The 17112-nt window shown below is 45.1% G+C and overlaps 1 protein-coding gene across 2 annotated transcripts in view; it reads left to right on the top strand.

Moving 5' to 3' along the window:
• Positions 1-17112, top strand: part of dock8 (dedicator of cytokinesis 8) — a 78875-nt gene that overhangs the window by 43147 nt on the left and 18616 nt on the right. Inside the window, exons 21-36 of one of the 2 annotated variants that reach the window (XM_079517121.1) lie at positions 904-1068; positions 1369-1547; positions 2018-2107; positions 3465-3560; positions 3808-3957; positions 5779-5892; positions 7824-7979; positions 8319-8461; positions 9060-9223; positions 9430-9581; positions 11218-11400; positions 11880-11997; positions 13684-13771; positions 14538-14634; positions 14824-14958; positions 15934-16086. In XM_079517121.1, the coding sequence (XP_079373247.1) occupies positions 904-1068; positions 1369-1547; positions 2018-2107; positions 3465-3560; positions 3808-3957; positions 5779-5892; positions 7824-7979; positions 8319-8461; positions 9060-9223; positions 9430-9581; positions 11218-11400; positions 11880-11997; positions 13684-13771; positions 14538-14634; positions 14824-14958; positions 15934-16086 (2183 nt within the window). Of the gene's footprint in view, positions 1-903; positions 1069-1368; positions 1548-2017; positions 2108-3464; positions 3561-3807; positions 3958-5778; positions 5893-7823; positions 7980-8318; positions 8462-9059; positions 9224-9429; positions 9582-11217; positions 11401-11870; positions 11998-13683; positions 13772-14537; positions 14635-14823; positions 14959-15933; positions 16087-17112 lie in introns of both variants that reach the window. The other variant, XM_079517120.1, reaches the window with a different exon arrangement.

Raw genomic sequence — 17112 nt, 5'->3', positions numbered from 1 at the left:
CCATATGGTGGGGCACCCGCTTGCATAGTGGTCCAGGCGCATACCACATATAGGCGCATGCCTGACAGCCTGTCGCGGGTTCGAGTCCCGGCCCCGACGACCTTTGCTGCCAGTCATACCCAGTCTCTCTCTCCTTGTTTCCTGTCTATCTCCACGTGTCCTATCAATAAATAAGGCAGAAAAGCAACAATATGGTGTCGCTTTGTTTGGGTTGAGCTGGTAGCTCAACCCAAACAATGTCCTTGTCAGTTGCGAGGACCCGGGTTCGATTTTGACTCCCGGTGCCATATCTTGTATATTATGTCCATTCTCTCTCTGTCCTTCTCTTCCCGCCTTTCTTCTTTCCAAATAAAGCAGAAAATGCGACGACAACAAAAATCCATAATTATTTTCAGTGAGTAAGCAAAGCAAAGCAAAGTTCTTTGTTTACCCAGGGTGAATGGACTAAGCTCGAGATGCTTGTTTACAGCCAGACCCTGCTCATAGAACATTTCATGGTAGGGGTTCAATGCCTTGCTCAAGGGCACTTCAGCGGTGGTAATTTTAACGTGCCGGTCCGGGGATTCGAACTGGCGACCTTCCGATAACAAGACCGCCCCGCAAACCGTTCGGCCACCGCTGCCCCTGACACTGTTATGAAATAGTAAATTAAGCTTTAGAGATATGTGTCTGGGCGGGCTAGGGAATCAAAGGAATGCTAAATTCAACCTCCATTGGAATATTGACAAATTGGAACAAATTCGCCTTTACGCCACTTTTTATTCATTAGCTTTATTATAATATAATATACTATCATTTTGCAACATTATTGAAGGAGCCTCTAATGTTGTTTTGCATGTACTTTTATTTTTTAAGTCTATCAATCTAACATTATTTGTTGTTACGTATGTCTTTGTGCAACAGCCAACTTGGCTCAGATAGCCTTTGAGTCGGTGGTGTCTGTCGTCAATAGTCTCCATAACAGCCTGGAGCTGAGTAGAGACCAGCAGGGCAGGAATGGCCTTCTAGCGTCCTACCTCTACTGGGTGTTTCGTCTGCCTGACGCACCGCGAGAGATCCAGCTTGCAGGTACCTTATTTAAAAGAGCATTGACTCCCAGTCTAAATCAGTCTAAAAAATAAAAAACCTGATTAATTATATTTTTGATTAAAATATGTCTTACTGTGTGTGTGTGTGTGTGTGTGTGTGTGTGTGTGTGTGTGTGTGTGTGTGTGTGTGTGTGTGTGTGTGTGTGTGTGTGTGTGTGTGTGTGTGTGTGTGTGTGTGTGTGTGTGTGTGTGTGTGTGTGTGTGTGTGTGTGTGTGTGTGTGTGTGTGTGTGCGTGTGTGCTCACGTACGTACATGCACATGGTTCTACTGTATATGTAGGTCCAGGCAGTTCGTTGCCAGCTGCAGAGAATCGCTGCAGCACCATGAGCCGGGCTACAGCGTCTGCAGTCGGCAACATGCTTCTCCAGTCCAGAGCGCGCAGTAGCAGTAACCCTGACATCCCGGCTCCACACTCCTCTGCTGAGGATGCAGAGGTTAAAAACATCCTGGCCTCCAAGGTACTGCACAGCACATACCTGCAATGTTTGCACTAATACATGGATGGACTAATGTCTAGATGAGCTGCCAACAAACAGTCAAACACCATGTTTTTATTCTTGCTTACTGTAAATAGCTATGGATTCAGAGCGTCTGCTGAATGCTTAAATTGTAAATTGTAAACAAACAAAACATTAATTTGTAGTGTCTTCAAAAAAGAACTGTTAAATTGGTAAATTTAAGCCAAACACATACTCACACTGAGCAAATTATTGTCACACACTTTGTGCACAGGTACACACAAACATGTACAGAGTATGTAAATGGTTCTGATGGCATAATTTCTTATACACACACAGTACACTGACTTGATACCCATTCCCCACAGAACATTAGACCTTGGGATAGACCACTAGTCACCATATTTTGGACACATCCTCATTCATCAAGTTCATTGTGATGGAACCTGTGTTTCCGTGTTCGTCTCCAGGGTCATAACAACCCAGGCTGCCGCATGTCTACCTATGTTGATGTGAGCAACCAGGGCTCCACTGGAGGCACCAGACCCTCCAACAGAAAGGTAAAGATCTTTACCTATCTTTACCTATCTTTACCTATGTTGATGTGAGCAACCAGGGCTCCACTGGAGGCACCAGACCCTCCAACAGAAAGGTAAAGATCTTTTAGCATGTCTACCTATGTTGATGTGAGCAACCAGGGCTCCACTGGAGGCACCAGACCCTCCAACAGAAAGGTAAAGATCTTTTAGCATGTCTACCTATGTTGATGTGAGCAACCAGGGCTCCACTGGAGGCACCAGACCCTCCAACAGAAAGGTAAGCAACCAGGGCTCCACTGGAGGCACCAGACCCTCCAACAGAAAGGTAAAGATCTTTTAGCAGTGCTTATTTGCTATCAGTAATGTGTATTATGTCTTTTACTAATACTATTATAAACAACATGAACCCTATTGTCTCTAATCTGGGACAGTGCACTTATAGATCAGCTATTTCAGTGAAGACAGTGGAAGACATTTTGTGTAGATTGAAAATAGTATAGAGCCGTGGGGGGCCCCGGACATCTAATTATATAGGGTTTAAACGTTCAATGACAGTTTGGTAGAGGTTTCACTTGTGTAGTTCGTTGCCATGATGTAACTCCAGATATTGGCGTGATGTCTTGCTCTGTTGATTAGGAATGTATATTCAGTCTAAAACAGTCTCCTCATCATCGTCACTGCATGGTAAAACAGCTTTCTTGTAGCACATAAACAAATGCAAACAATGCAGGTCCTGCCAATAACATCTCAAAAAAGATCTGGGTCCATTCAAAATCTGGGTCCAGTCAAAAATGTCTAAATAAACGTGAAGTTGACATTTTTCTTTAACAGAAGGGTTAACTAGTGTTTGTGATGTTATATATTGGTAGAATCTGTTTTGTTTGTGGTCGTTTACATGCTAGAAGTGACGTTGACACCTGTTTCACCGTGCAATGTAAGGCTGAGGTGTTTTGGATGATGAATTCCTAATCAATGGAGCAAAATATCTTGCCAGTGTTTGGACTTACATCATACACAACCCAAACCTCTTTCAGACTATATAACAGTGTCATTGAATGTCTCATCTACACTGCCTCACTGGTCCTGGTCTGGCAAAATATATGCTATTATATGACATGCCTAGAATAAAAGAGATTCCCCAAAATGTGTTGATCTCTTCTTTTGTTACCAGTAGTTACCACAGGGGGGCAGTGTGACATTATACTCACAAGTAAATGAATTAATGTCTGATGTCAAAAGTTCCCTTCATTCATCCTCCTGTTTATAGCTCAGCCTATATTCTTCTGAGTGAATGTGCATAATATCTGTGTTGGTTGAATGAGTAACAACCCTCCATTAGAAGCCCTGATTGAGTGGCTCTGTGTTCTGTCTCTTGCAGCAGTTCCACGAGGAGCTGGCCCTGCAGATGGTGGTCAGCACAGGAGTCTGCAGAGAGAACGCCTATAAATATGCCTGGTTCTTCTTTGAGCTGTTGGTCAGTATTCTAATCTATATGGTCCTGACTGTTCATTTAATAACAGTTACAAATTAATAAATGGACACTCTGAATTTTACTGTAGTGCACTATTACTGTATTTCTGTCATTTTAGAATTAATAGGTGTGTGTGTGTGTGTGTGTGTGTGTGTGTGTGTGTGTGTGTGTGTGTGTGTGTGTGTGTGTGTGTGTGTGTGTGTGTGTGTGTGTGTGTGTGTGTGTGTGTGTGTGTGTGTGCGCACTACAGGTGAAAAGCATGGCTCAGCATGTCAATCATCTGGAGAAGCAAAATATTCCTCGAAGGAGTCGCTTCTCTGACCGCTTCAAAGACGACGTCACCACCATTGTTAGCGTGGTTACCGCTGAGATCGGAACCATCCTGGTCAAGCAACAAAAGGTATGGCTGATGACTGCTATGTTATAAAGGTATGGCTGATGACTGCTATGTTATAAAGGTATGGCTGATGACTGCTATGTTATAAAGGTATGGCTGATGACTGCTATGTTATAAAGGTATGGCTGATGACTGCTATGTTATAAAGGTATGACTGATGACTGCTATGTTATAAAGGTATGGCTGATGACTGCTATGTTATAAAGGTATGGCTGATGACTGCTATGTTATAAAGGTATGGCTGATGACTGCTATGTTATAAAGGTATGGCTGATGACTGCTATGTTATAAAGGTATGGCTGATGACTGCTATGTTATAAAGGTATGGCTGATGACTGCTATGTTATAAAGGTATGGCTGATGACTGCTATGTTATAAAGGTATGGCTGATGACTGCTATGTTATAAAGGTATGACTGATGACTGCTATGTTATTTTTGGATCTCTTAAATCGCAGTGTGTTTATCCTACCCTTTAGCCAAAAAACTCATTCAAAAGAACTGATCTCTTGGGGGTGACCCCGAGGCGTAGAGGTTAAACACTCGCCCACCAGGGCATTAGCCCAGGATTGCTTTCCAGAAGTGGCATGCCTCCTCCTCGCTCCAGCGAGCACAGCATTTGTGGGTTTGAGGACGGGAAGCCGGCAGGGGATTGTGTCCTTTTCACTGCACTATTGACACCTACTGATTGGCGTGTGTGTGTGTGTGTGTGTGTGTGTGTGTGCGCGTGTGTGCGCGTGTGTGTGCGTGTTGCAGTCTCCCCGTTGAGAAGATGCGGCTGGCCACACTCATAAATAGCTAGATGCCTCATTGGCCGCTGCAGTTCATTGGATGCATGTATCTCACTGTAAGGAGGAAGTCAAGCGGAAGTCAAGCGGAAGGCACGCTGCGCCGCTGCCACTCAAGAGACTACTGTCCACTCACAGCGTGTCTTTTCTGGGACTATCTAATGAGCTTTATTGGCATGAGAAAACAAACTTTTACATTGCCTCTGATTGGCCTACCGAACGTCCCCTTCCGTGGCGCACGCAGAAGCTTGGCAAGCTTCCGTGCCAAGCTTCTGCGTGCGTCACAAAAGCTTGGCTCAGCCCGGGCGGCCTATCGGTCCGGGCACCTATGTTGGTAGTTCGACTCCCGATCCCGACGACCTTTGCTGCGTGTCACCCCACCATCTCTCTCCCCATTTTCTGTCAGCCTACTTTCATCTATCAATAAAGGCAGAAAAAGCCCCCAAAAATATCGTTGTATCTAAGAAAAAGCTTGCCTCCTTTGAGTCCTCTCGAGATACCCACGCCCCAGAGCCGAAGGAGGCGTCTACCTTTCTATGTCTATGCGGCTGGCTACTAGATATGTATCGGAGGAGGCATGTGGTAGTGTAGTCCCTCCCCAGGCCGTGTGTGTGTGTGTGTGTGCGTGCGTGCGTGCGTGCGTGCGTGCGTGCGTGCGTGCGTGCGTGCGTGCGTGCGTGCGTGCGTGCGTGTGTGGTCAACTGAGTTGACTAAATAACTGTGTCCCAAACAGTAGGTCAGGACCAAATTGTGGGTCCTAAACCGATTTTTGTGAGTTGCGAGTAAAAATAACTTCCACAAATTTGCTTTACTTGCTATTTTCATTAGTTTGGGTCCTGGGGAGACAAATTTCTCTTTTGGGTCACCGACTAAAAAGTTTGAGAACCACTGGACTAGATGATCCAGTTACTGCCTGCAGCGAGCTTTGTACAACAGGAACTGGTGGAGCTGATGCCTGCATGTTTTTTTGGGGGATGCGGTATGCGCCTTATTACATTATTGATTGCCGTTTGTTGATTCCTCTTGTTGGTTTTTCAGGAGCTGGAACAGGCAGAGAAAGTCAACATAAGCCTGGCGTTCTTCCTCTATGACCTGATGTCTCTCATGGACCGGGGATTTGTCTACCAACTGGTCAGAAACTACTGCAACCAGGTACGCCCTGGTCCTCATACTTGTTGCACATTGATAAAGGTTAATTTAAGAAACCCAAACGTCATTTACTTGTTTCTACATAGATTCAGTTCATGAAGTTCCTCTTCGGAACAGTATAGTTTAATACTGTCTATAAAAGAGTCGCATCCCATACAGTATACCTTACAGTTCCAGAACTTGGTCTCGCACTATATGGGGCAACAATACCCCATACTCCTTACTCATTAGCCTGGCTAATAAGCCAGACCGAATCAGCCGTTGGCAAAAAAATAAATTGCCTGCCGGTGGATTACGGTCTGGAGAGGCTCAATTGTACGCCCATTTCCTACACCAGAGAACTGGTGTGGCCAATCGGGACACGGTATGCAATATGGGCGGGCTTTGGTAAAGTGACATGCTTGAGACCTTTGACTGACAGTAGCTCTGACCAATTGCGTCAAAGAGAAAATGTTTGAACCCGCCCCCCGGGACTCAAATACCACACGACAGTGTGATTTGAGTCTGGCTTATTAGCCAGGCTACTTACTCATGGCCTGGCGATGAAAATATTGTCAAGATCATGGATATGTATGATGTCTTTTGAAGATTTGCTCTCAAAATATGACACATGACGTCAACGAGATTTTCTGTAGAGGGAACAAAGGAGTTGGCCAAGGATAGAACCCTGGGGAACCCCGGCCAACAAAGTATATAGGGTTTAAGGCTTACAGATAAGGAGGTACCAAAGAAACCTCAATCCAACTGCCTAGGAAATGATGGTACAATATCTGATTAATTTGTTAAGATGTCTGAGGAATCCTCAGAGAGTAAACGATTAGCTTGGTGTATTGATTTTATTATGGACATAGCAGTTGATGAATTGCAGGGAGTTTGTCATGAAGCTCAATCAGACGATCAATGCAAGATTTAAATTATTACAGTACAAGTGGACTATGTGTACATATATTACCCCATCTCTACTCCATTGTTTTGATGCCAATACTCCAGACCAATGTGTAAAATATAGTGTGAGAAAGGCACATTGTTTCACTGCTTAAGGGAGTGCCTGGGAATCATGAACTTTTGGAATGATGTACTGCTGGGAAACAATTGCCGGGTGGGGGGAGGGGGGGCGTTGCCAGTATGTCCGCAGCTGTGCATCCAAGGTCTGTTCCCTTTTTACAGTGGTTGGCACATTTTCATTTATAAAGCCACCATTGGGCAAATGTTGGCTATTTACATTTTTTAATTGAAAAACAAGTTCATATAACATCCGCTCCCATAACATGCAACCTTTTACCGTCCCTTGTCCGTCCACAAAATTTGGGAAGATTGCTTTTAGTTTTCACGCTCCATTATGGTCCTGGAATCAGCTCCGGAAAGACATTAAACTGGAGCACTTTGTCGCTTTAGGGTGATTGCAAAAGTTTACCTCAGATGTAAAAAACTCAGGTCTGCAGCTGTTTTACTTTATTTGTGTTGTGCTTTTGTTTGGCATTGTATGTTGTGTTGTAATCCCTGCTTGTTGCTCACTTGGCCAGGGCTCCCTTGCTCCATTGAGATAACCATCTCAATGGGACTCACCTGGACAAATGAAGGATAAATACAATAAAATAAATGGTCTCTTCCGAGCTATACACATAATTGCAGATGTCAGACAATGCTCCAGGCTTCCTTTTGAGAAATTGACAGAGAAGAAGACATTACTTCTACATTTGAAAAATAATCTTTTGGGATCTGTTTTTTCAGCTTTTTGTGTAGGGCAATCATTGTTTAGTTCTTTGTTTTTAGCTTTATTTATTTATTTATTTTAATTTTGTGTAATGTGGGAGGCAGAAGTGGAATGTGGGGTTACATGTGTTATATGATTTCTGTCATAATCTATATTGTAGGAACAAAAATGGCAATGGATATATTTGTAAATTCCCCCCGACCCATATTCTGGTTCCTAGATGTCTGCTAAGAATGTCCCCATGCCCACACTGATCAGCATGCGTCTGGAGTTCCTGCGTATCCTGTGCAGCCACGAGCACTACCTCAACCTGAGCCTGTACTTCAGTAGCCCCGCCTCTGCCCCCGCCTCCCCAAACCCATCCATCTCCTCGCAGGTCAGTTCACCTGTCACTCCACTGTACACCACTTCAATGGTTAGCGCTTTGTGTCCACATCTCAACAGACTGGGGGTCCTCAGAGTTACTACGGGGGGGATCTTTGTGTGATTTTACCTTAACCACTTGAACCCTAATTTTCTGACGGGAACATTAGCTGAAAATAGCAGATCTACCAGCTCACACCGGCTTGCGCTGCGCGGCGTTGTGAGATGGTAGATCGGCTATTCATTTTTGTTTTTCTTTCAAAATGTTCCAAATATGGGAGAATTCTACAGTGTTATGTCAAATTGTGTTTTTGCCATTCTCTGACCTTCCCTCTGTCTTCTCACGCAAAAGACAAGTTCCGGTACTTGTAGCTTCCAGGAGCAGCAGAGGATTCTGGGGCTTTTTGAGCTGTCACTAGAGTTCAAGCAGCAGCACTACCTCACAGGCCTACTGTTGACAGAGCTCAGCGCTGCACTGGACATGGAGTCAGAGGGGTACGCGTGCACACACACACACACACACACACACACACACACACACACACACACACACACACACACACACACACACACACACATTCTTTGGCATCGTTCTGAGGCAGGCTGAGGTGACACAAGTCAAGTCAGATAGTTGGATGACGGCTGGAGTATTGATAACTAGATGATCCATATATCCTGCAAGGATGGTGTCCCTACAACCAATAAAAAGACTTCTACATTACATTGCGATCATGGCAGAAATTAATTATTCATTGGCGTGCTTGTACACACAAGTACAACTTTCAATCAATGTCTCTTGTGCCGCATGATTAAGCGGGATTTATGATGTCACATTTACAAAAGAAATCTACGCAGATGATTTCACAGTATTAATACACTTGTTAATGGTTTGCTGTTGTGTTATCATTAGCCAATTATTAATTATTTAACAATTTACAAAACGTGTGTGCGCATGCGTGTGTGCGTGCGTGCGTGCATGCGCGTGTGCACGAGCGCGTGTGTGGAAAGCTACAGAGGGAGGCCATCAAAGCCTCCAGGCTGCTGAACTGTAATTTTCACGTGTGTGTGTGTGTGTGTGCGTGTGTGTGTGTAGGGGTAAGGTCCAGAGGAGAGCCATCACTGCCACATACAGTCTGCTGTGTGCCCACGACCTGGACCACCGCTGTATTAAACCTGAGGTCAGGTCCAAGGTTGCCACCCTCTACCTCCCCCTGGTGGGCATTATCATCGATTCCATCAACAACCTGGATTTCACTGGTACACACACACACACACACACACAGACAGACAGACAGACAGACAGACAGACAGACAGACAGACAGACAGACAGACAGACAGACAGACAGACAGACACACACACAGCACAAGGGGGTTGTTTCACTTCTGAAAAGTACTGATAGGAGCACTTTTGTGGTTACTTTTTGCTTTGACTAGCATGTTTGACCCTTGCTTGTCTCCATAGTCTCTGAGGGACGCGGTGGGAAAAACAAGACAGGCGGACCTGAAGACGACCTCGAAAACGTCCCTCCCATCAATCAGTCTGTTGCCATGGCAATTGCCGGGAACCCCTTCAACACCCTGGCAAGAAACGCTCTCGTTTCCATGGCCTCGATGGTGAGATGTTCTCTGATCCATTTCTCATGGTTTACGGTGCTGGTGAATATCAGCAGCGTCATTTGCTTTTTAAGTGTGCGTTACGTTGTTGGAAATTGAAAAGGTGCGTGAAGTCGTGAACAAGTGTGCATAGTATAATGTGTGTTGTGGCTCATAACAGGTGAGCTGCTAGAGGAGATAGATTGATTAGCTGTCAGAGCCACACACGCACTTCATCCATCCTGGAAAATCATACACACACACGCTCGCTCGTGCACACATGTCCGGGAGAGATGGTTTATGGGCAGGCATTGGCATCGTGAGTGAACAGGGCCGTCTTGTCTGACACACACATCCATCAAATGAAGCCATAGCGACAACACAGGCACTAAAACCTGAACACACACCACTATTCTCTTACGGCCGCTCAGCTTTTCTCCAACAGATGTAATGTATGTTGTTATACAAAATCAGTTGGGGAGAGGGGGGGGGGGGGGGGATTTTCCACACAGCAAGACGATTGCTGCCATGGGCATTAGTTTAGTTAGAAACTGTTTTCATCTTGTCCCCATAGATGGTTTCTCAGACATCCTGTGGACTCAAACAATTGAACAAATAACACTTTTGATTACCTGTTCTGCAGGTCATCATCTTATCCTCTATTTAAGCAGGTAAAAGTCTAATTGAAATAAAAAATGTCTTGTGACAGTGTGACCTGGCCATGGGATTACTTATTATTATAACAAAAATATAACACAGATTATAACAGAACAATACAACGGTCACACACTACAATCAAGTACAGAACACAATACCCAGTTAATATGCAATACAAGATCGAGGACAAAGACCCAGTTATGATGCATAAACTATACAACAGACTGACTTATATCCCCCCACCCGCCCTAGTAATCATCTCAGCTTACGAGTCGGATTCCACTGGCCGACTCCACTGGAAAGAAAGTGGCTTCTGAAAAACCAGGTTATAGGTGGCACACCTGAAGCACAGGGAGGTTAATGGCTACATTCATCAAAGCTGCCACAGAGTGGAACAGCAGTAGCCTTCCGCTGTGGCCATTCATCATCCACGAAGGAAGTCAAATTAATCAGATCCCACATCTACAGTAGATTTAACCCCTATTAAGAAGGCAGAGGGAGAAAGAGACATTCTTCACAGAGGGCCAAAGTGAGAGAGATTCGTCAGGCGCCTTTGTTGTTTCTTGAAACTTTGACGATAAGCTGGGCTGATGAGTCTGGTACACACACTGCAGACACTTTGATAAAAAGAACGGAGGATGTATATATGTACACGTGGAAGTCTGGGGATGTTTGTTTAAATCATTTTTGGCATGCGTATGTAACGAAACACTATCTTATCACTTTAAATCTGTACTCCATTCTCCTCCTATCTTGGTTGATCAGTGGCCTCCCTGCCTGCACATACAGTACACTGCACTGTAGCAGCGAGAGACGGAGACATCCAGTATGAGATATGGCACACAGTATACATCAGCGATGACAGACTGGATATGTGTGTGTGTTTGTGTGTGCGCGCGCGTGAGAGCAATTCGTGCAATTCGTTTTTCTACTATATGACTATATGATTTATATCTGACATTTCTGTTCTATTCATATTTCACTTCGCTCTTCTTCCCAGCAAGGTAAATCGGTGGCCACCCTTGCGGCAGACACCAGCCGCCACCTGTTGGTGTGTTTCTTGTGGGTGATGAAGAATGCCGAGAGGAATCTGATCCAGCGCTGGACGGTAGATCTGCCCCCCTCCCAGCTCAACAAGCTGCTGGAGCTCCTCACCATCTGCGTTTCCTGCTTCGAGTACAGGGTCAGTTTGCATATTCGTCATGTTGTTTTGTACACTGGGGCATGAGTTACAGCACCCGTTTACATTGCAAATATCTTGTATTTGACCGCAGTTTAGTAAATGCTGTAGCTCAGAAATATGAGTCAGACGTTGTTTTGCTTAAACCAGACTTTCGGCAAAATGTACCCGACTGTGCTGGGTTTGTGTGTTGGTTTCTGGCTATGCAACAGACACTGGGTGCAATTTGTGCTGCATTATACTGTACACAGCTCATGCAGCCTCTAGTCTAGAATACATTAATACATAAGTCATGATAATACATAATAATACATTAAAGGGATAGTCCACCCCCAAAATGAGGGGGTGCCTTGGATGAAAATGTTATTTACAGAGGTGACTTGAGACAAAAACGTTTGAGAACCACTGCCCTATGGACACACAAAGGAAACTCTTTGTGTGTCCATAGGGGATATAACTATAATTTCTTGCAGGGTAAGCAGAGCACTGACAAGGTGAGTACCCAGGCCTTACAGAAGTCCCAGCTGGCTAAACTCCAGCTGGAGGAGGCCCTGCTGAGGGGAATGGGAGCCCGTGGAGAGATGATGAAACGGGTTGGAGGTACACAGACATCCTGACACACTAACTCACTTCCTCCATGTTCTCCCACACACGTAAACCATAGCATCCCTACTGTATGCAACATACAGCTTGTCACATTAGGTGAACTTTCTTCCAAAACATCTACAACATGACACGTTGCGAGATATTGCATATTTTTTCCAAAGAGATTTGGTGTAGAAGGAAATACTTAATAACCCCATTAAGTATACTAGGGTTTAAGTGGTTAATTGGCTAACTCTTAATATTAATGTCAAACTTTGCAGGCAAGACTCCTATTTTGTATGCAGTTGAGTATCCTATTTGAACGTTTACTATGGCACATACTGTACTGTACTGATCCCAGAGCATTATGAGCTTTATTTCCATTATTAGCTGTTAAGTGAGTGCCTTTGACCCGGGTAGGAATGGACAGGACCATGGGACAAAGGGAGAACCTGATTATTAGCTGTTAAGTGAGTGCCTTTGACCCGGGTAGGAATGGACAGGACCATGGGACAAAGGGAGAACCTGATTATTAGCTGTTAAGTGAGTGCCTTTGACCCGGGTAGGAATGGACAGGACCATGGGACAAAGGGAGAACCTGATTATTAGCTGTTAAGTGAGTGCCTTTGACCCGGGTAGGAATGGACAGGACCATGGGACAAAGGGAGAACCTGATTATTAGCTGTTAAGTGAGTGCCTTTGACCCAGGTAGGAATGGACAGGACCATGGGACAAAGGGAGAACCTGATTATTAGCTGTTAAGTGAGTGCCTTTGACCCAGGTAGGAATGGACAGGACCATGGGACAAAGGGAGAACCTGATTATTAGCTGTTAAGTGAGTGCCTTTGACCCAGGTAGGAATGGACAGGACCATGGGACAAAGGATTATTAGCTGTTAAGTGAGTGCCTTTGACCCGGGTAGGAATGGACAGGACCATGGGACAAAGGGAGAACCTGATTATTAGCTGTTAAGTGAGTGCCTTTGACCCAGGTAGGAATGGACAGGACCATGGGACAAAGGGAGAACCTGATTATTAGCTGTTAAGTGAGTGCCTTTGACCCGGGTAGGAATGGACAGGACCATGGGACAAAGGGAGAACCTGATTATTAGCTGTTAAGTGAGTGCCTTTGACCCGGGTAGGAATGGACAGGACCATGGGACAAAGGGAGAACCTGATTATTAGCTGTTAAGTGAGTGCCTTTGACCCGGGTAGGAATGGACAGGACCATGGGACAAAGGGAGAACCTGATTATTAGCTGTTAAGTGAGTGCCTTTGACCCGGGTAGGAATGGACAGGACCATGGGACAAAGGGAGAACCTGATTATTAGCTGTTAAGTGAGTGCCTTTGACCCGGGTAGGAATGGACAGGACCATGGGACAAAGGGAGAACCTGATTATTAGCTGTTAAGTGAGTGCCTTTGACCCGGGTAGGAATGGACAGGACCATGGGACAAAGGGAGAACCTGATTATTAGCTGTTAAGTGAGTGCCTTTGACCAATAGGAATGGACAGGACCATGGGACAAAGGATTATTAGCTGTTAAGTGAGTGCCTTTGACCCGGGTAGGAATGGACAGGACCATGGGACAAAGGGAGAACCTGATTATTAGCTGTTAAGTGAGTGCCTTTGACCAATAGGAATGGACAGGACCATGGGACAAAGGATTATTAGCTGTTAAGTGAGTGCCTTTGACCAATAGGAATGGACAGGACCATGGGACAAAGGGAGAACCTGCGCTGGAGGAAAGACCTGACCCAGTGGAGACAGACCAATGACAAGCAGGACAAGTATGTCTGTCCTTCCTGTTTCTCTCTCCTCTTGGCACAACTTTTTTCCACCCTGTTCTTTATTTTCTCATTCAATCTTTCTTTCGTTTTTACGGTGTGGCTCCGTAAGAGGCTAACCGCCGTCTATGACAGGGTCTGGAGCGATCAGTGCCAATCATTGTATGAAACCTGCCAGAAAGCCACAGAAGTACCTCCATAAATGTGTCATCTCATATTTGTGAAATTTGTAACTTTTAATTTTATAATGGAGTGGGGTTGTGCTGTAAGGAGTCATACGTCATAGACTGATATCACAGTCTGGTCACATGAAGTATTACTGTAGATCCACCCTGGATTGCTCTCTTCGTCCTCTAGAGCAGAACGTTGAGAACCGTCAATGTTTTCATCTCTTACCCTTAGCTGGGTAAGAGATGAAGCAGGGACCCCCACTACATTTCAGAGATAGTTTCATAGATTTGTTTGACAACACGATCCTCTGTGTTCTGTTGTGTAAAATACATGGTAATGTTCCCAGACATTTAACCACTTAAACACTCGATGCTTTGTAAGCTTGTAAGCTGCTATTTTCAGCTAATGTTCCCCCCAGAATAGGGATGGTAATAGGGTTTGAAGTGGTTAATGTAAAAAACAAAAAAAGGTCCCATCACACAAAGATTTGGCAGCCCCACTGTAATAACTCTGAGGACCCCCTAGGGCTAGGCCGGATTGCCTGTTGAAGACCCCTACTCTAGAGTAACTGTAACGTGTATATCTGTCCTCCCACCAGAACCAAGGCAGAGTTGGACCAGGAGGCAGTGATCAGTGGGAACCTGGCTACAGAGGCTAACCTCATAGTGTTGGACTTGCTGGAGACCATCGTCCAGGTCAGGACACCATGTTGCAGAGCGTCTACACTGTACAAAATAAATGCATGACACCTCCTGTTACTGCCTTTGTTTATGGTTTACTTTGTTGATTTGACAATATTGTCCCCTCTCAAATATAAGGATTGTACACATGCAGCATCACGTGATCTTGTAATTTGTTGATTGAGCTGTCCGTCTCCTGTCCAGGCCGTGCCATTGGCTGACTGTAAGGACAGTGTGGTGGGCGGGGTCCTGAGGGTGTTGCTCCACTGCCTCAACTCCAACCAGAGCACCACATTCCTCTGTCACACCTTCAGCACACTGCGAGCACTGGTGGTCAAGGTACAGCTGTGTGTGCGTGTATGCGTGCATGCGTGCGCATGCGTGTGTGTGTGTATCAGAGTGGCTCAGAACCTATGCTTGAAGACCAAAAATACTTTCTGTGCCAGCTAGCATTAGCATTTATGAAGTTAACCTGTGCCACCATCCGTGTCCACTTTAAGAGAAGGATTTTGCCCCCCCCCCCACACACACACACACACACTCTGCTATCATTAGCGCAAGCACACTGCTTACCTGTTGTCAGACAGGTAAGCAGGTAAACATATGTTTATATGTTGGGAGCGACGTGGTACAAATTAAATCCAAACTTTGGATGGCAGAAGATCCACCAAGGACAGCTCTCTAAAATTCAGATTTATGGAGGTTTAAAAATCCTGTTTGTAACCAAGGTAAATGCTGGTCAGATTTTTATGTCCCATAGTTGGAAGTGATGGGGCGTTGCCACAGCAACCAGATCAACACCATGAACGCCCGGGGATATTTAGGACCATTACATCAGAGCGCCCAGCGATTTGCAGCAACGGAGCTTGTTTCCATTGTGGTCCATTGTATTGAATTGTGTATTATGTGCTTGCACTGACTGAATGGTCTCTGTGTTTGAATATTTCTATATACTTTTGTATTATTTACGGTATGTTTATCCAGTGTTTATCCATCTTGTGTGGTACAGTGGCGATAAGTTATTATGAATTAATTAAAAAGGCAAGTATGTTACTATGTAGTTGTACTTTTAGTTATTGTACACTCTGCACAGAAAATAGCTGATGATGCACAAGGTCACACAGCGCGACTTGTCAATCGGCTAATTTGTGTGTGTGTGTGTGTGTGTGTGTGTGTGTGTGTGTGTGTGTGTGTGTGTGTGTGTGTGTGTGTGTGTGTGTGTGTGTGTGTGTGTGTGTGTGTGTGTGTGTGTGTGTGTGTGTGTGTGTGTGTGTGTGTGTGTGTGTGTGTGTGTGTGTGTGTGTGTGTGTGTAGTTTGGGGACCTGCTGTTCGAGGAGGAGGCGGAGCAGTGTGCAGACCTCTGTCAGAAGGTTCTCCAGTACTGCAGCAGCCATGTGGATGAGAACAGGAGCCAGGCCTGTGCCACTCTCTACCTCATCATGAGATACAGCTACAGCAATGCTAGCGTGAGAGCACACACACACACACACACACACACACACACACACACACACAGGGAGCAGATGTCAGTCATTTGCCTCCTTCTCTGTCATATCAATCTCTAAGGCTGCACAGAAAGAAATGAGGAGGCAGCATCTCAACACTTCAATGTCAGATTATATTTCATGTAAGGTCACTTAAGAGGGTTGCTTCTGATACACGTGCACATTCACGCATGCACACATACAGTACGCACGCACACACACACACACACACACAGAGGGTGGGTGTTTCAAACATCCTCTTATTCCATGGTTTTCATTTTTCCTCTCCCACCCAGCTTTAATGTCTTTTCCATTCTATTCTGAGCTCAGTGGAGAACATTTCAGCTACAGGATGTGTCACTGAGCAGTGAGCATAGAGATATGTCACTGTCGAGCCCCCCATTCTCCCTTCTTCAACTAATGACAGCTAGAACTCTCTGTGTGTGTGTGTGTGTGTGTGTGTGTGTGTGTGTGTGTGTGTGTGTGTGTGTGTGTGTGTGTGCGTGTGCGTGTGCGTGTGCGTGTGCGTGTGCGTGTGCGCGCGCATGCTATAGGTTTGAATTTGTGTGCACATTTCTCTGCAACTGAAAGAAAGTATGAGCGTGTGCTTGATTGTAAAGTGTAAGTGAATGGGACTCAAGGCCAGAGAGAGAGTGAGTTTCAGAGGAAAGAAAATCACAATAATGTTTTTAGCCAGATAAGAGGTAAAGTGGAGAGGAAGGAGCTTACAAAAGAACAACGTAGAAAAAGAAGAAGGGAGGGATGCAGGGAGGGAATGCAGACGAGGAGATAGTACATTTGTGTTGTTCACTGTATTGTAGCTGCTGCAGCACTTGATGTTTTCTGTGTTTAGCATTGTGTACAGACTGTACACTAGACCAGCGTTCTGTGTTTAGCATTGTGTACAGACTGTACACTAGACCAGTGTTCTGTGTTTAGCATTGTGTACAGACTGTACACTAGACCAGCGTTCTGTGTTTAGCATTGTGTACAGACTGTACACTAGAC

This window comes from Electrona antarctica, assembly GCF_951216825.1.
Source record: "Electrona antarctica genome assembly, chromosome: 12".
NCBI classification, from domain to species: domain Eukaryota; kingdom Metazoa; phylum Chordata; class Actinopteri; order Myctophiformes; family Myctophidae; genus Electrona; species Electrona antarctica.
The sequence above is the reverse complement of the archived record's forward strand: the minus strand, read 5'-3'. Positions and strand labels throughout refer to the sequence as shown.